The following is a 26,641-nucleotide window of genomic DNA, read 5'->3' as shown; positions in this document are numbered from 1 at the left end:
CATTTATTTGTCATTGTCTGATGGCTCGTCAAATTTTTTAAGGTTTCAACCGATTTCGCTCAAAACAAATGTCATTTCCACCAATTTTTCAGTTGAAAAATTCATATCTAAAATATAAAAATTTGTAACAAAATTGCAACTAAAAAATATTACCAGCTTCTGTGACACAAGTAGATACTATTTTTTGTATAAAAAATATTTTTACAGATACATTTAACCATAGGCGTAACCAGGATGATCCTAAGGGGGTTACAACTACTGGAAGGTCTCTGAGTGGTATGGTGTTAAGCGCATAGAGCTAAAGTCCATCCCAATGGGGGGTTATAACCCCCAAAACCCCCCCTCCTGGTTACGCCAATGCATTTAACGTTCATTTGTTTCAAAGTATACTTTATACGTTCTCAAGATGTAGGTAATTTAACTAACAATTAATTTGGTACAGGAACGTTGCTAGGGGAGAAAAATTGCTAAGATATGTTTTAAGATTGGTTGATTATTTAATTTAATAATTAATTAATAGATATTAACATTACATTTATTAGTATGGTAAACTATTTTTTGTAACATAATTTAAAGTTATTAAATTCAACTAAGTTGTACTAGCATACGTTTTATTTTAATTTTTAATTAACTTTTTATTTTCATCTTTGATATTTTAGTGTACTCGTATAACCAGATTATATCTAATTATTTTTTTGCAAAAAAAATTTTTTAACAAAAAATTACAAAACGCAACATGCTAGGTACATACACCCTTATACCAAAATAAAGGTTGTAATATTTACTACAAAATGCAATACTAATGTACAGGGTGTCCCAGGGTATGCAAATAGTGATCACACTGTATACCTATTGTATGGCTATATGTCAAAGATATTTTATTATTTAAAAATGACACTATACTAGAAAAATTTTGACATGGTATATACTTTTTTGTTACATTAAAAACGTAATCCACAGTCCTTTAAATATTACCATTTTTCTCAATAAAAGTGAAAATATTTCGAAAATTATTAACTTTAGTCCTTCAGAACTTTTACAAACTCTTCATGTTTTTAAAAAATATATTCATAAGTGGTTTAATATATAGGGTGTTCCGTTTAAAAAAACCCAACTTTGGTTATTTCCGTTGTTCCGGCTGACCGTGTATAATCGAAACTGTTTTTAAATTATCGACGTCTTAGATACACATTAGTCTTGATATAAACACTTTTTTTGTATACCCCATAGTTTAGCTGTAATCAGGGCCGGATTTAAGGGGTGGCAGGCTGGGCAGCTGCCCGGGGCCCACACATTCTGGGGGCCCCACAAAGCCCCAAACTTAAAATAAAATCAGCACATTATTCACATAAGAATAATTTTTGTCAATTAATTAACTATGATATTGCGTTACATGGAAGGTTTCACTCATGTGGAAAGGTTGCTCATATTTTTGCAAAATCACGGTCATAAAGCGTAAAATATATTTAATTCTCTTAGGACATTCTTGCAAGGAGAATATAGATATGAAAAACTGCAGAGGACAGTCCCACGACAATACGTCAGTTATGAGTGGAAAATTCAATGGTGTTCAGGCTAAAATTATATAGATACCATTATATCCTGGTGTTGTGGATTCCGTGTGCCGCCCACTTTCTAAATTTAGTTGCAAAATCTGCAGCTAAGTGTTGTCCTGCTGCCATAGCGTTCCTTGCTTTCTTAGAAGAACTATATGTATTTTTCACTTCCTCTACATACAGATACAACTTGTTAATCGAATGTTTAAAAGCTGCGTCTTTAAGCGAGAGCAACGCTAGAAGAGTATATAAATACTAGTACATGGTCTTAAAGAAGTGACGCTGCAAAAGCACTAGTTAAAGGTTATACTCAGATTAAAGGAGCATCATCCAAAATTTCAGATGACGATGAGCAACAATTTAAAACTCGTAGAGGTGCAAATGGTTTGTATAGTGGAATGTGTTTACTGGAAACAGGAATATTGGCAATATTTTGGAATAAAATCTAAAATCTTAAAGAGGACACACAGCACAAGTCATATTCTCCAAGATCCAAATCTTGACCTTAATTCAGGAGTGGCGGCACTTAGATCACTTATGAATTTATAATGTTTTAAGAAATATTTTAAACACTGAAATGCCAACATCAGAGAAACTTATCACTCGAAAATTTTATCGCTACCTATATATTATAGATCACTTAATTTCCGCTTTAAGTCAGAGGCTTTCTGCATATGAATCCATTCATTCCAGCATGGCTTACCGACATTTATAGCAATGATTTAGATGAAAACCTAGCTGTCAAACCGGTACAATTTTTATAATTTTTCAATTCATTTAAAGAGAAGATCGGCTCATCAAATACAAAAATGTAGTAAAGACTTACAAATGTGCAACTCCTAAAAGAAAAGATTGCTAATGATGCGTTTCTAAATGTTGTGGTGACACTTAGTTTATATCTATTTCTGATGCTAACTAACTGCAGTGGAGAGAGATCATTCTCAAAATTTATGTTAATTAAAAATCGACTTCGGTCTATGATGGGACAAGAGCGTTTGAATCACATATCTATAATAGGGCTTTTCATTCACAGTCATTTGTTTCGAGCTTCTGTCATATGTCGTATAATCCGTGTATATTAATATTATACACAGATTATACAACATATGACAGACGCTCGAAACAAGTGACAATCGATAAAAAGCCCTATGAGCATTGAACACGATGTCTTAAAGGAACGAGACATGCCCGACATAATCAAGGAATTTTCAACTAAAAAATCTCGAAAGTTACCCGGAGTTTAATAATACATTTTACTTGCGAATCGGCGACAAATTTTTCTTGGATCTTAATAATATTATATTCAGCATATTTAAACATATGTTTATTGTAACAAAATTTTTTATGGCGTGGTCAAGATATTAGATTGTTCTATTAACAAATTCAAGCTGTAATACAAAAGTACAAAATTTTGTTACAATAAACATCTGTTTAAATATATATGCTGAATATTCTATTATTAAGATCCAAGAAGAAATTTGTCACCGATTATTAGATTCGTAGATATTTCTTTTTTTCTAAAACCTTACATTTTTATAAAAATCGAAATAAATCAAAACACCCTGTATTTAGGTATAGGGAACCCTTATACAAGTATAGCTTAGTTTTAAGGGCAATTCAAAAATGTCATCAAATATAGGCTGTTCCATAAGAACAAATATAACTTTGATACACCACCCTTTTTGGAGTAGCCTGTATAAATCTCATTATTTTTAGATTGTAGTGTTACCATCTTTCCGCGAAGAAATTTTTTTTTTAATTTGAAGTCATTTTCCGCATAGAAACCTAGGCGAATAAGATGAACCACCCTGTATAATGAAAGTAGGAGAAGTATTTCAAAAATATCATACTCTATTACTTTCACACACTCCTATTAAATCCATGGCCTATGTGTATGTGTTCTGAGAGAGGGGATGTCATTAGGTATGTATTAACCTCTTTGCCACAGATATCCCTGGCATATCTCATATCCATTTGCTCTTACAAAAATTCAGTATATTTAGTTACCGTAACCTTGGTTATTCGAAAAGCCCATACCGGATTATGCATCCGAAAGCGAAGCTGCAAAACTCTGCTGACTCCTATTTCGATGTTAAAAGGATACGTAAATAGTTTTATGAGAATAAACGGACGTTGTTGTGTTGTAGTAAACGAAACGGAATTTTGCCGATGTGCGATGGTGGAGGCGCTATTACGTAGATGAAACTTTTAGCAGCTAAAAGTTATCGTTAAGGAACGCCGAGATAGACGAATTCAAAGGATGCTTAATGGTTTTTAATAATATAGCACGGAAATACGCCAGTGGCACAATCTATATTGTACACTGATCAAAATTAATGCTCGAAATGTATTATAATTACTTTTATCAAATAAAAAATATCTACAGATTGTCCAGAAACTCTATACCGAAAAAAGAAGACAGGAGATTCCTCAGATAATTTTAAGATAATTTAACCCTATTTACCTAATTCGAAAATGCTTCCTAAAGGAGCTAGAGTTCTTCGAATATGGCGTCTTGTAATTAGTTTTTCTTAAATATCTTCTAGTACAGTCATTGAAGCGTTTTAGCTCAGAAATTTTTTACTATGAACCGATTTACATGAAATTTTGGAATTAGGCTTATCCTACCCTTAACTTCAAAAGTGATATTGACCCGAACTTTGTTTTCACCCTGGGGGTGGTTGTAACCCCTTTTCGGTGGTGGATTTTTTTTTTTCAAAATAACCTCAGATATCGATAGAAGAACTAATTTTAAGCAAAAAATGTTGTATAAAGTTTTTTCAAAAACCCAATACTTTTCAAGTTATTGGCAATTGAAAATTCGGAATTTTCTTACGATTTTCAACAGATTTTTGCAAATATCTCCAAAAATATGCCTTTTAGCGATAATATTATACCGAATAAAATTGTAGCAGGTAAAAAAATGAACAAACCGGTTTTTAAAGAGTGTTCTAAGTGCAATATTAAGCTAGATATTGAAGATCAAAGCCGTTTTTTATTTTGTGTGAAATTTAATCAATGTATTCAATGCCATCTAGCGGAGAGCGAATAAATTTTATGCATGCTAACGAGAAAGGATTTTATAGTGCTTAAAATAAGCTTTAAAATGAGCACTGTTAAAAGTCTTTTGTACGTAAAATGAGTGAGCTGTAATGAAAAAAGAGAGACATCTAATGGTTTTTTTTAATCAATGGATTTCATAAGTGCCATTTCCACCAAAATTAAAATTAATCATATTCCGTCTAGAATCAACTTTAATATAAAGAGTTTGATGGATCCTAGCAGTTTCGCTGCTTTAGAACACATATTTTTTGAAAACATCACGATTTTAAGAAAAAAAAAATTTTCGAATTTAAAAAAAACCCCTTTTTTTCATAATATCTCAAAAATAATGAAAGATGCGTAAAAAAGTGTAATAATAAAAAAAATTGATTTTTTTGACAAAAATTTTGGTTTGTTTGTTTTTCCTATCACACAAAAATTGACGAAGATATGATTGATTAAAGAGAGCGCGGCAGCGCAACCACGTATTATAAGTTGTGATAGCTTCCAAATTGAAGTAGTTGTGGTCCAAAAACTAATCGTATTTTTTTCTACTTAGTAAACTAAACATTTATGTATCATACATATTCAATGTTTTAATTGAGGCTATGAGTGCAATAAAGGACCAACCTACAAAAATTCAAAATTTTTTTTATTGTAGAATATTAACCGTCTAGTTGATATCTATCAGCTGCATAGTAGACCAATCCACATTATTCTATTTGTTCCTAGATGGCTGCACTAAAGTAGTTTTGGAACTGCATATTTAATAGGATCTAGAGAAGCAAAGTGGACCAACCGCTGTTAGTCCACTGTGCTGCTGACAGTTAGATGGTTTGAGATCATTCTTGATTGATATTTTTGGATCTTTCTGTAAATTATCATTGTGACTTTTAATTATTGTGAATTATATTTATTCTGTTGATATGGATTTCGATGGAGATGTTACAAGTAGAGGAGAGTATTTGGACCCTGTTCTGCAACAATGGTGTAAGCCACCGGCATGCTGTTCTGAGATAATTAGCTTTTTGGTTTTTTAAATATGTTTTACTGTTTTACAACAATACAAATAAACGGAAAATATCGAAATAAAACAATAATCTTTAATTTTTGGTATAAAAAACAATAAAAAATGGGTTGCATAAGTGTTGCAAATTTGAGTAAGTGATCATAGTTAATTGTGTCAAAATAGTTTATAATACAATTGCATACTGGATATTGGATACAAAGATAAACCATTTTTATTAAGAAAAAGAAGTTACAGTAAATGTTATTATTCATCTACAACGTCATATTGCTCCTCATCAATAGCAAAATCTGCTATTTGTCCATGTCCTTCTACATCGTCTATGAAATTTTCACTTCCGACATGGACAGGGTCCATTTTATACTATAGGGGCCCTCAAGAGGTAGGATCCTGCATTCTATTTTACATTAAAAATTACGTAAAGTCTAAACGACTCATTATGCATTCTGACCAATGTGTCGGTCAGAATCGTAATATGAAAATGTCATTATTATGCAATTATACAGGATGGGTCAAAGAAAAGAGTCCACCTCAATATTTGGCAGTAGTTATTAGATTTTAAGGAAATGCCGAAACAGGTGGATTCTTATTTTTAAATTATAATTTATATCAAAAATGAATAACCATTTTCAATTTCGTTGCAAAACGAAAATACAGCCGAACCATATTCCAGTCCAACCAGAGAGTGCCGCAAGCACCTCTACCGGTTTAGAAACTTATTAGTCTCTCATCAGGAGGCACATATGCTGCTCTCCCTGATCCAACCAAAACAAACCCCAGCGTGCAGTCCCGAATTGCAACGAACGAAATGGCATAGATGCCCTAGCGGCAACTACTAGCAAAAGACTAAGTTTTCACTCTAATGGCATATAACATATCCCACCAGAATGAAAACAATGGGAACCTTCTCTGGTTACACCTCCGAGGCTTCTACAATTTGCAAGCCATACGGATGCTGAGACTAGGGAAGATGAGGGAATTCTACAATTTACAATTCACGTCACATCTGCTCAGCGCGGTAAAGTTCCAACGAGACTGGTTCCCTTCATACTCCACACAGAGTAAATGTAAATCAAAAATGAATAACCATTTTCAATTTCGTTGCAAAACGAAAATACAGCCGAACCATATTCCAGTCCAATCAGAGAGTGCCGCAAGCACCTCTACCGGTTTCGAAACTTATTAGTCTCTCATCAGGTGGGTTCTCATGGTTCCCATTGTTTTCATTCTGGTGGGATATGTTATATGCCATTAGAGTGAAAACTTAGTCTTTTGCTAGCAGTTGCCGCTAGGGCATCTATGCCATTTCGTTCGTTGCAATTCGGGACTGCACGCTGGGGTTTGTTTTGGTTGGATCAGGGAGAGCAGCATATGTGCCTCCTGATGAGAGACTAATAAGTTTCGAAACCGGTAGAGGTGCTTGCGGCACTCTCTGATTGGACTGGAATATGGTTCGGCTGTATTTTCGTTTTGCAACGAAATTGAAAATGGTTATTCATTTTTTATTTACATTTACTCTGTGTGGAGTATGAAGGGAACCAGTCTCGTTGGAACTTTACCGCGCTGAGCAGATGTGACGTGAATTGTAAATTGTAGAATTCCCTCATCTTCCTTAGTCTCAGCATCCGTATGGCTTGCAAATTGTAGAAGCCTCGGAGGTGTAACCAGAGAAGGTTCCCATTGTTTTCATTCTGGTGGGATATGTTATATGCCATTAGAGTGAAAACTTAGTCTTATAATTTATATATTTCATACTAGTGACGTCATCCATCTGGGCGTGATGACGAAATCGATGATTTTTTTAAATGGGAATAGGGGTTTTGTGATAGTGAATTATTTTTTTGGTCACTCTTTATAAATAATGATGATGAATACAGAATGGAACACCCTTTCAAATCAGCTACCATACGACCCCTATTAAAATTAAAAAAAAATCATCGATTACGTCATCACGCTTACATTGATGACGTCACTAGTATGAAATATATGCCAAAAATTGCAATATAAAAATAAAAATCGACCTGTTGACAAAATCGAACTACTGCCAAATATTGAGGTGGACTCTTTTCTTTGACCCATCCTGTATAACTGTACCTATCTCCAGATTTTACTGTGGAAGAAATAGACCACAAGTTTCTGGTAAGTGGTCATTGGTCATTCTTACTTACCATCTGACCAAGGTTTTGATACAGTAGAAAACGAAAAGAAATTCCATCCACATGTATTTACACCCCAAGACTGCCATACAGTCATAAAGCAGGCACTGAAGAAAAATCCATTCACAGTAATAAACATGGACCAATCAATTTTTTTTCTACGAAATTGCTTGAAAGTAATATAACCAAGAGAAAAGTTTTGGATATCCAAAACCAAGGTAGAGTGGCTTAAAATGGGGTTAAAAAATGGTTGCCGTTTAGGAAAGACTTTCCCAATACACTCCAATATAAGTATTCGAAGAATGAAGATATTTATTTTGAAACAGTCGATCTTAATAAAAGGAAATCTGTTTCCAAGAACACAATGGAATTGCCACTTCTATATCCAAATGGTAATACCATTAATAAAGCCAAAAAAAAGTTTTTCATTAGTTAATGAAATTGATAGGTACCCCCTATACACCATGAATTTTATAAAAACCTGAGATCTGACATTCTAACTTCTGATGTTTTTATAAACATTATGTTCTAATAAAGTCTTTTGGTAGGGGAGCAAAGTATGCTAAATGTGCAGTCACTCGAGCGCTTTGGGGACCTATTGGGTTGTGAAGAGTAGGTCCTAAAACCAAAAAGTAAAGATTTCCATTTTAGTGGGCGCTTGCCATTTTTTAATTTAATTTTCCATTTCCGACAATCGTTTTTTCCGATTATAACTCCATCTATCCATAATTCCAAAAAATGTTTCGAATAAAAGTTACTTATTTTTACGTAAGGAATCCAAATCTGCAATAAAAAATGAGGGCTCCTATTTAAGATTTTAAAGTTACCCCCCACCCCACCTCCGTGGGGGGTTGTATTTGGTGCCATTCGATAGATTTTTCAAAAATATTGAATAAGTGTATTTCACAGTTTTTCGATCTGATGTTCATTTCGCGAAATATCGCGGGATTCGTATTTAAAATATTAAATTTACCCCCCACCCCTCTCTGTGGGAAGTCATGTTTGGTATCATTCGATAGATTTTTAAAAAATATTGAGCACATATTTTTTAGTTTTTCGATCTGTCATTCATTTCGCGAAATATTCGCTTGTTTCTTATGAAACTTTGGGACTCAACCATTTCCTTACGCCCGTCTGAAATCGTCAGATTTTTAAATATACACTCTTTTGCATGTACTTAACTTACCTTATCTTAATCTGACAATTTCGAGTTTTTTTAAGGATAGATTTTTTTTTTCGGGCCCCCTTAACAAACTCCCCTGTGTTAAGAGCCAATATATGGTAGAGGTACATCTGCAGGGTACAAGGTTTCTCCCGATATGATAATCTGACGTGCTCGAGTAACTGCAAAAATCCCCGCTTGGGCTCCCCTACCATTTGATGTAATATCGAGTGTATTATTTTGTGGGATAACCCATTCACTAACTAAAAATATTTTAAATGCAAAGTGGACCAACCCACATTAAAAAACTGTTTCTACCATTTACAAATATTGGGGTTAGTCCGTTGTTGCACTCATAGCCTCAATTTAGGGGTAGTTTTAAGGGTTAAAGAACTTGAGCATATGATTTTGCAGCATAGCTTTTTCGAGAACGCGGAACGATATTTAAATCCTTTTTAGTTTTCAATCAAAAGAAATTTTTTATACAATTTTTAATCGAGGGGTTGATTTTAAAGGTTGAAAGGGGTTAACAATTAAATAATTAAGATAGAGAACGTAAAATATTATTTACTCTATATTTAAGTCTTCTTGTCAAACCAAATTAATTTTTTGTAAATTTTTTCTCTTTAGGGGTTGTTTTTAAAGGTTGAAAGGGGGTTAACAATATGATAATTAAGATAGAGAACGTAAAATACCATTTACTCTATATTTAAATCTTTTTATGTCATACTAAATTAATTTTTTGTAAATTTTTTCGATTAAGGTGTTGTTTGCAAGGGTTGCACGGTTTTCAAGGGGATGAAAATGAGTTTAACATGAGGTTATTGTGTTAGAAAACAGTTCACAATGTCACTCTTTATTATTAAGCATGTTTTCTGGTGATAAAATGGCTCAATGTAAATTTTTCCATTAAGGGGTTGTTTTCACCCCTTAAAAATAAAAAACGGAGTTCGGGTCAATATCACTTTTGAAGTTAAGGGTAAGATAAGCCTAATTCCAAAATCTCATGTAAATCGGTTCATAGTAAAAAATTTCGGAGGTAAAAACCTATTTTACGCTTCAATGACTGCACTATTCAGAACGTTTCTATTTAGAAAAGCCAAAATTGGTACGCATATTTATTTTCCAGAGATAAATCGATTCCGTCCACTGCGAATTTCTAGGACCGGTCATAGGCGTCCGTTTTGGGTAGGCAACGGATATTTTATTGCATAAATTTTTTATCTTTAATTTTTTAGCATTTTTTACTCTGGATTATTAAATTGTGAGGTATTCTACAATAAAGTAGTATTAAAAGGTACTCTTTAAGTCGATAGAAGACACCGTTTTCTAGAAAAATCGATTTGAAAATTTTTCGTTTTTTGAATTTCAAAAAAATTGTCAAAAAAACTATTTAGAAAAACAAAAACTGATACGTTTATTTATATTCCAGAGATGAATCGATTTTATTAATGGCGAATTTCTATTACCGGTCATATGCGTCCATTTTGGGTAGGTCAACGGTTATTTTATCGCATAACATTTTTGTCTTTAATTTTTAAGCATTTTTGCCACTAGAGTATTAAATTATGAGGTATTTTAGTACTAAAAGTTACTCTTAATTTAAATTGGTAAAATACACCGTTTTTCTTTGAATTTTTTTTTCGATTTATTTAGAAAACGGTGTCCTACCGACTTGAATCAAGAGTACCTTTTAGTACTAAAATACCTTACAATTTAATAATCCAGAATCAAGAATGCTTAAAAGTTAAACACAAAAAAGTTATGCGATAAAATAACCCTTGTCCTACCCAAAACGGACGCCTATTACCGGTACTAGAAATTCGCAGTGGACGGAGTCGATTTATCTCTGGATGATAAATATGCGTACCAATTTTCGTTTTTCTAAATAGAATCGTTCTGGAGATATTTAAGAAAAACTAATTACAAGAGGCCATCTTCAAAGAGCTCTAGCTCCCTTAGGAAGCATTTTCGGACTAGGTGAATTGGGTAAAATTGTCTTAAAATTATCTGAGGAATCTCCTATTTTCGTTTGTCGGTAGAGTTTCTGGACACCCTGTATACACAGTACGCCGTTCGTTTTTAACACATTGAACGCCACGTGAGTTGTATTTAACTCACACCTTGTTTGGCCCAGGCGCTCAGTGAGTTAATATAATTAACATTAAAATTGAGATTCTGAACGTGGAGCCTGAAGGCAAACATAAAAAATTTTAATGTGGCAATAAATGTGTTAAAAGTTAAATCACGTTGTTAGTATCCTTTCATTTATGAATAAGTGCATACGTGAATAGTTATACTTATTCCTCTTGCAGTCCACTCTAGGATTCTCCTCAATGTTCTAACTCCAAGTCCTACCAGCGTGTGGACGTTTTATCTTCCTAGTTCCTCCATCTTCTGTACCAAGTTTCAGCAACTTCACTGTCTCGGTTTCTTCCTTCTTGTTTGGGAGAAGTTTGAATCCATACTTCGTCTTGTGGATCCACTTTCTATCTTTATGGGCAGACATCGTAACCCTCATAGTTTCCAGGCCGCCCTGAGTGTCCACTTCCGCTATTCCACACTATTCAACTGACTAACATCTTACAGCAATACCACATAGTAAACAGCTATCTCAGGTCTAGTACAACTAACGATGGTAACTGTGAAGCAGAAATTCGGAGACGTATTGGTATGACAAAAAAAGCGATGAGTCGCCTAACTAAAGATTGGAAAGATAGATCTATCTCTCAAAATATCAAGATGAGACTGGTGAATGCCCTTGTACTCTCAATATTTCTATACAGGGCAGAGACTTGGAATCTTCGCGCACGCGAGCGCCAAAAAATTGATGCCTTTGAGATGTGGTGCTGGAGAAGAATGCTGCGCATACCTTGAACAGCTCATAGGACAAACGTTTCCATTCTCGATTTTTCCATTTCCAACCAACTCGAGATTAAAAAAACGAAAAGGCTGTCCACAATATGTCTGCAACGAATTCTGCAATTCTTCGGTCACGTGCTTCGCAGATGTTACGATAGTTTGGAGAGATTAATTGTTTCTGGAAACGTTCCGGGGAGAAGATCAAGAGGACGACCACGAACTAGATGGTCCTACCAAATTAAGAATTCAGCCGGAAACTCCTTCTGCGAAGCTCTTAGAGCAGCTGAAGATAGAGAGCAATGGAAAAAATTGTTAGGAATATTGGAAGAAATCACGATCCTTAGTAATGGGGTAACGGCAAGAGAGATATTGTTCATACACTGTTCATACACGGAATTACTTTCGTACTGAAGGATTTTTGACATCGCTGATTACGAATCAGTAGTGGGAGCACGCAAAATAGAATTCTATTTTAGTGACGTCACGTTGCCTACCAACCGTCGATTCTCCCATTATGAAATTCTATTTTGTGACGTCAGCAAAATAGAATTGTATTTTGCGTGCTCTGGGCTCACATTATTGTTTTTCTTTTTCTTCTTCTTCGTCCTTCTTGTATGTAGGCTTTAAAGCCTGTTTCTTCTTCAATATTAGCCTCCTAAATTGTTTAAGTTATCGCACCATCTTTTTCTTGGTCTGCCAATACTTCTTCGTCCATTTGGTGACTTATCTCGTGCTATCCTATCCTCTGCCATTCTACTAATGTGTTCGTTCCACTCCTGTTTCCATTTTGTCACCTATCCATTTATGTCTTCTACATCGCATGATCTTCTTATGTTTTTGCTTCTCTCCTTATCCAACAGACTTTTCCCTGATATTCGTCGGAGTATTTTCATCTCTGTTGTTTCTAGTAGTCGTCTCGTTTTAGATGTCTCAGGTCTTGTCTCCGCGAGCCGTGTATGTCAATATAGGTCTAATTGCTGCTTTATAGATTCTTGCTTTTGTGAAACCCTCGATATTATTGTCTTTTAAAAATAAAATGGCGAATCCAATATGGCGGAAAGAAATTGAAAATATCAATCAAAACGCAATATTTTTTTCCAAATTTGGTAATTTAACCCGGCACCTGCCACGTGGCTTTGCAAGGCGCCAACTGCCACGTGGGGTGCTCACAGCACCCCTTGAAATTTTCTGTGATCTACTTGTTTAAAAAACAAAATAATGTGTTGAGTAACAGAAGAATATAGAGAAACATGTTTTATTAACTTATTAGCCACTAATATGTTATAAAAGTTAAAAAATAAAATGAAAAAGGTGTTATAAGCAAATTAGCATGTACCAAGCCATAATAAATGAAGTCAAGTAAAATATCTAAAAAAATTAAGAGTTAGTGAGTAAAGAGTCTATATTAATAATTTAAATCAGTTATTGCAATAAAAAAATGTAATTTTGACCTGTTTATCAAAAATACAAAAAAAAATAGAACTTAAAGTACCAGATGATGACACCCCAATTCGACTTTAGAGCTACAAGTTCAGAATGACACTAAATAACCACTTCAAACACTAACACATCTATGCTATATAATATTATAGAAAGCTACTATGACGCACAGCCTGGTTACCAAACTTGAAATACCAAATATTTGATAAAAATGGGTTATGGGGTGCTGGTAGCACCCCACGTGGCAGGTGCCGGGTTAAGGTCGATGATTACAAATCTACAATATTGCACAATAATAGTCCACAATATTACCCCTGGTCTATGAACTCCGTCGGCACGATGACATTACATCTTGAGCAAGCAAGCAAGCAATTTGATTTAACCCGACCTGTGGGAATGTCCACCCTCTCGAAAGAGTACATTCGGGTGTAACAATTCATTGGGGCGAGGTGTTTTGACCCGAGTGTAAACAGGGATCACCCCACCTCGCTCCAATGCCCCAGGCCATCCCTTCCCCCCCATAGCACGCTGATGCGCGATGAGGGCACAACTATCGTAGCCAAATGCTCTTCACAATGGAATCCTGGGTAATAAGATTCCATGTGGTACCCTAATCGAATGCAAAAATCTTAGGCTCAGCGTGATGCGCTCTATGCCTTTATCGTCTTACTTACTTAACCGCGGAACTAAAAATTGCTTGCTTGGGCCCCAAGTCATCGTGCTGAGCCCTATTGGGCTCCATGTTAACTAGTGGTGGAGTCGTGAATCTGGTGTGAGTGATTCCCTTCTTAACTAGGATGGCCGTTCCTCCTGATCTTCTATTGAGGTCGTTCCTATATACATCGTATCCAGGGAACTTTAGGTTGAAGTTGTTTGTTAGCTTGGTCTCCTGGATTGCTACGATGTGCATCTCATATCTATTGGCGATTTCATCCATGATGTTTTGGTTCGTTGATATACCGCCCGGATTCCAGGAGCCTATCCTCAAATATCCCCTATCTGTCAGCATTACTTCTGTGCTTCCCTGGTGCCTAGTATAACTTCTTTGACTACCCTAGTCACTATTCTGACTATGTAGTCTTCATCAGGGATCGCTGTTTGGTGTTGGTTGTTCTGCGTGGCCTGGGCGTAGGTGGTGCCGGTAGCTTGTGGTCTTCTTGCTTGTGGTTGTTGTTGTTGCGGCCTCCTTGGTGGGGGTCTTCCCCACGTAGGGCATCCTCTGTAGCTGGTTGGATGGCTGCCTTTACAGTTGGCACATGTAGCTTTGACTTCTTTGGCCCTTTTGCACATCTTAGTGGGGTGATCCTCACCGCATTTGACACACCTGGGGTCCTTGTGGCACGCGTTCTGGGCGTGGTGGTAGCCTTGGCAGTTGAAACACTGCGTTGGTCCTGTCGCTTTTCGGAGATCCTCTACCACGACCTTCATGTGGCACAGGTTGGTTATGCGCCTCGCCGCCTCGACGTCCCCCTGATCTAGAGTTATGACGAACATAGGTAGCTGTCTTCTTGGGCCGGCTCTTGTTGACATGTTCTTTGCTGCTTGGCAGTCAATGTTATATTGATCTGCCATGTCATTCTTGATCTCTTCCTCTTTGGTATTCGTTGGTAGCCCTCTTATTACCATTTTAGGTTTTACTTCTTCCTCGAATGGGAAGGCTATCCATTGTAGTCTCTTCTTGGGATCTTTTAGGGTCATGTTCTTTGCGTAATCCTCAATAATGTGGGTCATCTTTCGATAATCTTCCGGGCTTTTCGCCTGGATGAGGGTTTCCCTTCCGCTTCTGGAGATCTTATTTATCGTGATCACGCTTTGTTTCTGGGCTATACTGAGGATAGCCCTTGTCTCGCTCACGCTCTGTAATTTAATTACAGGCGGCTTTCGTTGACGGGTTACCTGTTGTTCAGGTAACGCGGCAGCTTCTTCTTGTTGGTTCGTCTCCATTTGGTTCGACTCTGAATCCTTGGGATGCCGTGCGGCAGGCGTATCTCCACCCGTGCTCGTAGATGGATGCATTGGTGGGGCATTTCCTCGGGGCAGATTGAAGGATTCTTCTGCTGGGGGTGAAGCAGCTCTCATGGCGTTTTTTGCTTGGGTTTCCCATGATGTCGTCTCGTCTTTTGAGATGGGTGACTTCAGTTTTGGGAAATCTTCTCGAATTTTTTAAGTCTTTCCTCTGCGGGTGACTTTTTAGCTTCAGGGAGTGGCTGCGATTTTTCGACTTCGGAAACTGGCATCTGTTGGAAATTCTCTATGAGTTTTCTCGTTGCTTTTTGTTCTGCTAACAGATTATTCAATCGGGCTGACATTTTCTTCATCTCTTCATTTTGTTCTTGGATTACGATCCTTAGTCTCTCGTTTTCGGCTCTTTGATGGTCTCTCTCTGCCGTCATCGCCTCTAGCATCTTTCTCATCTCTTCTTGCTCATTTGCCTTGAGTACCTTCTCTTTCATGTCTTCGTTGGCTTCGCTCTCTTTTGGTTTCGCTCGTTTGGTGGCGCCTCTGACTGCCTGCTCTGCCTCGTCATCCATGGGCTCTGCTTTTGGATTTTCTCCATCCTTCTTCGCTTCTGCGTCGTTCTTCGATTTCTCCTCTTTCTTCTTTTTGGATTTCTCCTTTTTCCTCTCGCTCCTAGGTTTCTTGAAACCATTTTCATCCATGGATGAGCAGTCATCTGTGTCGGAACTTAATTCCTGAAACAGGTTTGGGCCCACTTTGCGTGAGCCCTCATAGATTTGCGGGGATTGCGCCATGGAATGGGGGCGTGATCGAGACCTAGCTCGATCAATCGTCTGGGGTTGGGGGCGAACGGTCCTAATATTGACGAAGCCTTTTTTTCTGCCGACTGGCCCGACGCCAGCTCGACTTCAGGGTTGGCTCCCTGCACCAAGCGCGGTAGATCACGTACCCAGACAGAACTAGATACGGGTTCCTCTTGCGTTTCTCAATCTACTGACCTAGGGGCCGGGGCTGCACGATGTAGGTTTCTAAAGAACTACACCTTGCAGTGTCGAGGTACAATGTTTTAAATTGCACCCATCCCTTACGGAGGCACAGTAGATATCCCGTAGCGGGCTCACGTCGAGCCCGCTAATTATTTTTCTGCTAGCCGATCTCTAGCTGTGGCGTCTCAGAGAATCCAATAAAATCAAACTCCCTCAGTTTCACCACATCCAGCCGATCGGCCTTTGCCTCTCCTTCTCGCCTAAGGCTTAGAAGTGCACGACTTCGCTATCACGCTTACATTCGTGATTGGAATGAAAATTCCTGCTAGCCGTACAACTTCTTCCACCGTTGGCTCCTTGTCGTCTTCTCGCCTCGGAGAGTGAAAACGCTCAACTGTTGCCTCGCTTACATTCAAGGCAGGACTGATAAGTCCCCAGCCGAGTAATCCCCACTACTCGTCGGCTTCTCTTCGCTGCTGCTGCTCTGCTCCGCTCGCACGCGTGTTACCAGTCCAGTGGTCGGCACCAGACTACTAACTCTTCTACTAAAACATTACATCTTGAGGTCTTGAGCCTGTCCTATGTATATCAGTTTATTCTCAGTGGTTTATCCACTGGATTTTTTTTAGTGGATGTTTTCACCTCGGCTATAGTTTTGAGTATCACGACGTGTATCACAGGTAGGGGTGGGTGTCGTATGATAGTTGGAAGTATTTTCTATCAGACAAAGACGTGTTAGGAACTTATATAAGGGCCAGCTTGCCGCTACTCCAATTAGTCGCCATTTATGGCAAGTAGGAGAAACTGTAAAGGTATTTACTTAAGCGTCTGGTCTCTACACGTGGTAACAGTTTAGTGTACCTAATGCCTATAACAGGTGGTAACGGCAAAAAAGTTAATTAAGAGGCGAATTTGTATAGTAAAAAATAAATCAATATTGAACTGCTCTCCGCCAAATGTTTAGGACGTAGATAACGAGTCTCTGATAATCATATTGAATTTCGAGTATACACAAAGAACGTAGAACTATATCAGAACTTTTTTCTTCGCTTAGTCTATGCCGTTGTTACTAGTTAACTATATTAAAAACCCAAACATAAACCCAATTTAAGTTGCAAATGCACCAAAATATATTCTGTAAAACTTTTCATTTTAGTATCCACGTATTAACTTGTAAATATATTCAGTTTCAACTGAATTCAAGTGAATCACTAAAGTTGATTAAACCACCATCGATGCCACTCGAATATAAATCGAGCTTCAAAACCCAACACGAACACATACGTCCCTTTCTAATGTTCTGAGATTAGGCAGTAGAGCGAGTAAGTGACGTGGTTTTGATCGGCTCGTGACGGTCCCAGCGTTTGTCCCAGCGTTTGTCGCGAAAATGCGAACCGACCGCACACCGCAGCTTCTCAAACCGGAACAGATTGGTGCTACAACATACGCTTTTACTTTACAGTGGCGGCTAGAGTGTTACGTTTCGGTATTTGTGTCAAAGACACGACACAAGAATAAAAAACCGTTAAACGTGGTAAAAATGACGTCCATCAAGTTAGCAGAACAAAGTCAGCAGAACACAATTATTATTATACCATAATTAAGTGTAAATAAAATGCAAATTTAATGTTCCAAAAAAAATTATTGTTCTTTTTTTTTAGTTATCGCATGTTCTGTTAACTTGATAATCAGGCTAGCAGAACAGGGGCCTGATTCTAATTCATTTCGACTTCGCAATTTAATTTCGAGTCCGCCATCATGGTCGCAATTTATATCGATTCTTATTCATTTCGATATTAGATACAACTGGGGATATTACCGTTATCATGTTGACACTGCTCAGAATTTGGGTTGGCGCTCCGGTTTATTGGATTTATTGGCTACGCAACCAGCGAAACACTTGTTGATAGTCTGGGAAAATTATCGAAAAAATGCCATTTTTGGGGAAAGTTATTTACCAGCTATTTTATTGCTAAAATCGAATCTTAAGATTGCATATATTAGTAATATGGGGTATGACAAGTCCGCAGAAAGTGTGTTATTTTATTTATAAATAAATTAGCACTCCTAAATCTTCTTTATTTTTCAATTGGTGCTCTGTAACTCCTAAGATTTTTTCTTTAAACCACAACCACTCAAATAAAAATTCCCCGTAATTTAGTTCTGCACAAAGTTATTTTTTTCCGATTTCCTTCAACAAAAATTTTATTCGGAAAATCCGAATATTTCCAAAAAAATCTGCAATTTTCAATTAAAATTTTAGGGAAGTAATTATTTATCAATAATTAAATAAATTGATGACATGAAAGATTTTTTATAGTAGATTATACAGTGCGGTGGAATAAGTGTTACTCCCCACCCCCTGTTAACTTGTTTATTTTAAGAGTATAAGCAAAACGCTCGGATAGGTCGATTTTTAAACTAACCATGGTATATTATAGCATCAACGTTTCGAACTTTACGCGATCCCTCTTAGGTGACAGCCATAACTTTGATTTTTTTTAAATGGGAAAGTACTTCATGTTACACCTCATTTAAAACCTCTCAAAATACTGATTTCAAAAATGTATAATACTTTACTCCTATTTGAGAGAGTAGGCGCAAAATTTCGGTCGGATTATTTTTAAATACATTCATTTTTTTTCGAATCCTGAGAAAACTAATAAGTATTTTTGAAAAATTTAAACGCAGAATGAAATATTACCGTATTATCGAGACTAAAGAGTCCCTAAGAACTTCTATAATGTTTATTTTAATATGTCACAGGGATGAAAAAAAGAGAAAATTTAGTCTATTTAATTTCAAATATATCATTCACAATTAACTTTTCTTTAGTCTAAGGGACTTTCAGCCCTTCTTAATAATCTAATCTTTCATTATGCGTTTAAATTTTTCAAAAATACTTATTCGTTTTCTCAGAATTTGAAAAAAATATTTCGACCAAAATTTTGCGCCTACGCTCTCAAATAGGAGTAAAGTATTATACATTTTTGTAATCAGTATTTTAAAAGCTTTTAAATGAGATGTCACATGATGTACTTTCCCATTTAAAAAAATCAAAGTTATGTCTGTCACCTGAAGAGGGATCGCGTAAAGTTCGAAACGTTGATGCTATAATATACTATGATTAGTTTAAAAATCGAACTGTCCGAGCGTTTTGCTTATATTCTTGAAATAAACAAGGTAACAGGGGGGTAACACTTATTCCACCGCACTGTATATCAGGAGGCCGGCGACAATCTAACCAATAGTTTAGCAATAATTAAAATTTTAATTAAAAAATTTCGGTCGAAATAATAACTAAAAAGATTATACACCAGAATAACTATGATTTTCGTATATAACAGCACTATATACCTATTCAACGTACTTTACAGAATTGAAATTGGACTATTTGAGCGGTCTCAGGAATGTTATAAACAATTTTTTGGCTTATAAACAAATAGAATCCCTCAGAAAATATTAGATTAAATTAAATTCAGTTAACGCTTTGAAAAGGGCACGGCTTCTGTGCTCTTTTCGAAGAAAAAAAATTGAATTGCGAGGAGTGGTTCCAAGTATGACCGGTCAAAGACCAGCATTTGCGACAGAGTTATAAACAACAGGATTTCAATCTTTGAACCATTACCTTTTTATTCCGGTCCTCTTTGTACATACAAATTCTCATATCTTCAAGACACTCAGAACAAAAAAAATTTATGTCACCAAGTTATTTAATTATTGAAAAATAATTACTTCCCTAAAATTTTAGTTGAAAATTAAAGATTTTGTTTGGAAAACCCGAATTTTCCGAGGAAAATTTCCGTCGAAGGAACTCGGAAAAAATTGTCAATGTGCAGAATTAAATTACAGTTAAATTGTATGTGAGTGTTTTTGGTTTAAAGTTAAAATTTTCTGAGTTATAGAGCAATAATTTTAAAAAAAGATTTCGGAGCGCTAATTTGTTTATAAACAAAATAGCACACTTTCTGTGGACTTTGCATAGCTATATTACTAATATATGAAATATTATTTGGTTTCAGCATGTCCAGCAATAAAATAGCTGGTAATTAATTTTCCTTGTTTTATACTAATTTTCCCAGATTATTACCTTACATCTTTCATTGAGTTGATAATTCACGTGTGGACATTCTCAATTATTATATTTCTAATTTGATACTATTCTATCTAATTACTCAAAACCAGCAAATTTCAATAAAACCCAGCCATATTAATAACTTTTGCTTTAGTTTTCCTTACAAGAAACAAACAAAACACATGTAAACTAAACCTAACCTCGTTTTCGGCCATTCATTCGTGTCCGTGTCACAATAATTTCGACTCGAAATTATAATATCAACCACTTTTTTGGAGTCTCTATTAATTTCGGTAGTCGCTATTTTGTGACGTCATTTCGTTAGTTCAACTAAAATCCACAAGGTTCGCACAGTCGCATTTCAACGTCGCCATATTGAATGCGACTTGTTTTCAGTCGAAATTTGAATTAGAATCAGGGCCCATTAGTTGAAAAATTGATAAATCATTTATAATTGAATACCAGAGTATTCTCTGAATTAAATGCAAATTTAATGTTAGAATAACAAATTTATTGCCTTTTTTTTTTAATTTATCGCATGTTAATACTTGCAGAACATCGCACTTGATAATCAAGCTAGCAGAACAGTAGTTCAAAAATTTATAAATTATTTTTAATTGAATAAGTACCAGAGTATTCTCTGAATTAAATGCATTTTGAACAACAACTTCAAAATAATGCCAGTAGCAACACAATATTCTTAACCCTTTAATGTACACGCTCGACTGGGACACGAGTGATCATTATATTTTAATCCTTAAATTTTTTTAAGCACATGTGAAGCTGGTATTTGTATATAAACATACAAGTTCTTAATAGTGGTTATACCGAAATCCTTTTTTTATTGCCCAGTCGGTGTTGTCATTGTAAATGATATTTTTTTTTATTATTGAAAACCGAATGTCGGAACCATAGAGAATTGATTTTTGTTGAATTGTCAGAAAGGCAACCTTTATTACTCTTTACACAGTTAATATTATTGAAGCAATATTGACGAATAATAATGGTAAAAAATCTTCAAATGTGCAGTGAAGGAGAATGGATCTAGAGTTTCTAATCGCATCTGCTTTTGGTAATTATTGGTAAAATTCCCACGTTTTAGCTACCGGCTAAATTATTAAATTATTGTGTCCGTGTCACAATAATTTCGACTCGAAATTATAATATCAACCACTTTTTTGGAGTCTCTATTAATTTCGGTAGTCGCTATTTTGTGACGTCATTTCGTTAGTTCAACTAAAATCCACAAGGTTCGCACAGTCGCATTTCAACGTCGCCATATTGAATGCGACTTGTTTTCAGTCGAAATTTGAATTAGAATCAGGGCCCATTAGTTGAAAAATTGATAAATCATTTATAATTGAATACCAGAGTATTCTCTGAATTAAATGCAAATTTAATGTTAGAATAACAAATTTATTGCCTTTTTTTTTTTAATTTATCGCATGTTAATACTTGCAGAACATCGCACTTGATAATCAAGCTAGCAGAACAGTAGTTCAAAAATTTATAAATTATTTTTAATTGAATAAGTACCAGAGTATTCTCTGAATTAAATGCATTTTGAACAACAACTTCAAAATAATGCCAGTAGCAACACAATATTCTTAACCCTTTAATGTACACGCTCGACTGGGACACGAGTGATCATTATATTTTAATCCTTAAATTTTTTTAAGCACATGTGAAGCTGGTATTTGTATATAAACATACAAGTTCTTAATAGTGGTTATACCGAAATCCTTTTTTTATTGCCCAGTCGGTGTTGTCATTGTAAATGATATTTTTTTTTATTATTGAAAACCGAATGTCGGAACCATAGAGAATTGATTTTTGTTGAATTGTCAGAAAGGCAACCTTTATTACTCTTTACACAGTTAATATTATTGAAGCAATATTGACGAATAATAATGGTAAAAAATCTTCAAATGTGCAGTGAAGGAGAATGGATCTAGAGTTTCTAATCGCATCTGCTTTTGGTAATTATTGGTAAAATTCCCACGTTTTAGCTACCGGCCAAACGCGAATGGTTATCAACTGTTTCTTGGAATGTGCGAATAAGATCATTTTGCACGTGCAATTTATTGTTTCCGTGCAGCAAGAGTCTAGAAAATCTATAAAATCTCGTGTCATAATTAAGCAAAGCTGTAAACGAATTTGCGCAATAGACTCCCGGTAAGGTTTGACTTAACCTAAAAGAATAACAACGTGAGTATAGGTATTAGATAGCACCAGTGGAACTGAATTTTCTTTCCGAAAAAAAGAGAATTCATTTTTTTGTTGGAACATTAAATTTGCATTTAATTCAGAGAATACTGCGGTATTCTATGATAAATGATTGATAAATTTCTGAACTACTGTTATGTTAGCTTGAAATCAAGTTAGCAGAACATGCGATAACTTAAAAAAAGTGCAATACACTTTTTCTTGGAACATTAAATTTGCATTTAATTCGGAGAATACTCTGGTATTCAATTATAAATGATTTATCAATTTTTGAACTACTGTTCTGCTAGCTTGATTATCAAGTCAGCAGAACATGCGATAACTTAAAAAAAAGAGCAATACATTTTTTCTTGGAACATTAAATTTGCATTTTATTTACATGTAATTATGGTATAATAATAACTGTGTTCTGTTGACATTGTTCTGCTAACTTGATGGACGTGTAAAAATGAGTGACGCGCACAATATTTCAGCTACAAGCTGATGTGAATACTACGTAGGGCAAATTATATTTTCATTTTGATGGAAAATAAAATTATAGTTTTATTGTGAAAGATTATATTATTATATACAAACTCAGTTGTTGGTTATTCTGAGTGCAAAGATAACATTTTTTGGTATGAGTAGAGATACTATGTATTCATGTATTTGAATACCTTGGATTTTGGATAACTGCAGGAGAATGGCTTCTTCTTTTGAAGGAAAATTAAAGTTGTTGACTGCATTGGAATATTAATTAATAATAAATTAATTTGTATTAAATTTTTAATGTACTCTCTTAATGTTTATTTTTTATGTGATGAAACTTTGTTGTTTAAATACACTATGTATGTAACAATATTTTGCGTTTCTTGATTATAAACTGCTGAAAAGTTAAGGTTAATAATAGCAGAATATTCTTTATAAAACAATGTGCTTATTATTATTGATTTATTAATTTGGAGACACTAATTTCAGTATTTTATTTATAGATCACTCGTGATGGCACGGATATGATATGACTTCTTCTGCCCTGTACTGTGTCAATCTCAAAACAAGTAAGTAGAAGAGATTAGTTACTAGAGAATAATGATGAATTGCTTGCAACTGTGAGTCCATTTTAAAAAGGTAATAATAAAATGAAAAATACTTAAAAATGAATAACCAAACCTTCCTTAGTCTCAGTATCCGTATGGCTTGCAAATTGTAGAAGCCTCGGAGGTGTAACCAGAGAAGGTTCCCATTGTTTTCATTCTGGTGGGATGTAGAATAGCATTATGTTGCTTTATATGCCATTAGAGTGAAAACTTAGTCTTTTTTGAAAAATACTTATTTACAATTGGTCTTATTATAACCTGGACGATTAGATTCGGGCTATACCATTTCAGCCCATCTTCAGATCCCTTAAAAAAAGTTCATCATCATCAACAGCTATTCTATCCATTGTCAAACGTAAGCCTCTCTTAGGGTAAGCACAGAACAAGTAAGTCGCGGTGGAGCTGTAGCTGTCGGTCGCGCTCGATGTCGACATCCATGTAAAACAAACACATTGTAATGAATGGAAGCGAACAGAGCAGGTAAGTCGCGGTGGAGGTTTAGCGCGATGCCATCCAGGAGGTTTACATCGATGCTTTTGAGTTTGTTTTACATGGATGTCTACTGCGCGGCTCTGTGATGCTTTCCTGTGATTGATACGTTGTTAGAAGCAAAGTTGTTATTACCTGCGCTATCTGAGTTGATACTTTTTATATAATCCCTTTTTTGTATTTAGTTTATTTTTGAATTTCTAAAGTAATTAAATTCAGTAAATTTTTGAAATACGAAGGAGGATCTGATTATTTACAGCTGGCATTTCATCACTATCATAACTTGACTGACACAGCATCGCAAAAGCACAGTCTTTTTGTCATTCAAATTTCATTAAACTACTTCACTTGATAGTGGTTCTAGCTCGACTGACAGCGCAGGTGACCTCCTTGCTATGTGCTGTCGACATCGACCGCGACTTAACTAGTGGCATCTACCGCGACCTACACATCCACCTCGACTTACTTTTTATGTCCTTACCCTTAGATGTGTTCATTCATTTCTGTTTGTTGTTTTTTGCATCCATTCGTGGCCAGCCATTCACTTGATGTCATCGGTCCATCTTGTTTCAAGTCTGCCTATACTTTTCTTAAGTTAATTAACCACTAAAAAATATAGAATGTGGCTTATTATAGGCTTAGTATGGGCATAATTAATACTTCACAATCTATAAGAACTGTAGTATTTCTTCTTTCCTCTTTGGCTTGAGTGGAGACCACGGGCAGACAAGCAAAGCCGGAGAACAACTTCAACACGATGAACCGACGACCTCAAAAGATTGCGCCTCTACTATCCAATTGTGACCTAGAGGCGCAGAACAGAATAGATGGAAATATCTAGAGGAGGCCTATGCTCAACAATGGACAAATCAGGGACGTGAAAGGGAAATAATAATGACGTGTAAACGATTTGGCTTTGGATTTGGAAAAAAATTGGCCAGCGCAAGTACATGTAATAATTATTGTTACATGTACTTGCACTGGACAGTTTTCTTTGTGACACGGTGACAAGAAAATACAGCGTGTTTTATATGTTCGTTCATGGGTATTCTTTAATTTTTCCGACTGTAGTTGTACTTTATAGACTATGGAAAGGCTTTTGACAAAGTCAAACATGATCAGCTAATAGGATGCTTGCAAAAAAATAACCTGGATCCAAAGAACGACAATAATACAATACGTGAACTCTACTGGAACCAAAACGACTCTGTTAGAATCGAAATGGGTGATACTGAAACCATAAACATCCAAAGAGAAGGTGCTTCATCCTAGATGAAGCACAAGAAGGAATAAAAGTCAATGGAAAAATCGTGAACAACATCAGGTACGCAGATAATATAGTAGATTGTTAGCAGTGAAGAAAAACTACAAATTCTGTTAACCAAAGTAGTGCGAGAAGGAGAAATATATGGCCTTAAGGTAAATGTAAAAAAAACTAAAACAATGGTGATTTCAAAAATGCACACACCAGTTATAAACAAACTAGTCAACAACAAACTTGTTGAACAAGTGAAAAAGTTTAAGTACCTAGGATGTTGGATACATGAAACCATAGACCAAGAACAAGAGGTTAAATGTAGAATTGAACAGGCAAAATGATGCGACAGTTACTCACTGCCCGTAATCTTGAATGTCCCTACGACACAGCATGATAAAGTTTTATGTATTGTTATATAATTTTAGAAAATTAATTTATATCAGAGACCACGAGATCATAGATTTTCATCGCCCTGTATATGACCAAAAATTGTAAATAGTATAATTTAGTTGGTAAACAGCGTTTCGCGGAAAGTGAAAATCGTTAGTGATTTGTTAATGGTTCTCTGAACGGACTTATACATTTATTCGGTAGGATTAGAAAGTATATTTATTTCGCTTAGAAGTTAACAAAAGGACGTGTACAAATGACTCTTAGAAGGAGAGCCGATAAATACGATGGTTGAGTTTTAGAATAGAAGGTTTTTTGTTTAGCATGTAGAAAAACAAGAGTAATTTTGGTGTCTCCTGGAATTTGACAAAACGGAAAAGTTGTATAAAAAAATAATCTGTTCTTAAGAAATGAAAGTATGGATGTAATGGGTAGAGAGAATGTTTTGTGATTGGGCGAGAGAGACTTATGGAGGGGAAGAGAATGTTGAGTCTGAGTTTGATGAGGAAGAAAGATTCACTGTGCAAAGAAGATCTGAAGAGACCAGTCCAGTTTTTTGAAAAGTAGTAAGTTTGTGTAAAGTGGTGGAGTTGGTGGCCATGATAAGCAGAATCGTGTTGAAACAAATCGTTGATCGAGTTGAGAAGTTCAATCTCCTCGTGCCCGAAGAGATCCCAGTTTTCTGTCTGGAACGAGTAGCCGGGTTATATCAGATTGCACAAGATATCGAGCAGAGAGAAAATTGAGGAGAGATTACGAGCGAGTGCTGTCGTTTATTTGCGAAACAGTTTGTACAAGAAAGACTGTCATAGCATCCAAGGAGCACGTGTGGGAGAATCCAGGACTACACAATCCATAAGAGGAAGGAAAGAAGAGAAAAAAAGGTTAGTCAGATTATTTGTAAAAAGGAGAGAGTGTTGTATACTACATACCATAT

The 26,641-nt window shown here is 35.6% G+C and overlaps 1 protein-coding gene across 2 annotated transcripts in view; it reads left to right on the top strand.

The window, feature by feature from the left end:
- LOC114337611 (uncharacterized) overlaps positions 1-26,641 on the top strand; it is a 1,328,959-nt gene that overhangs the window by 635,126 nt on the left and 667,192 nt on the right. For both annotated transcript variants that reach the window (XM_050648259.1, XM_050648258.1), the window contains exon 4: positions 23,463-23,528. In XM_050648259.1, the coding sequence (XP_050504216.1) occupies positions 23,489-23,528 (40 nt within the window). In that variant the 5' untranslated portion in view covers positions 23,463-23,488. The remainder of the gene's footprint in view (positions 1-23,462; positions 23,529-26,641) is intronic.

Source organism: Diabrotica virgifera, chromosome 4 (genome assembly GCF_917563875.1).
Source record: "Diabrotica virgifera virgifera chromosome 4, PGI_DIABVI_V3a".
Classification (NCBI taxonomy): domain Eukaryota; kingdom Metazoa; phylum Arthropoda; class Insecta; order Coleoptera; family Chrysomelidae; genus Diabrotica; species Diabrotica virgifera.
The sequence above is the reverse complement of the archived record's forward strand: the minus strand, read 5'-3'. Positions and strand labels throughout refer to the sequence as shown.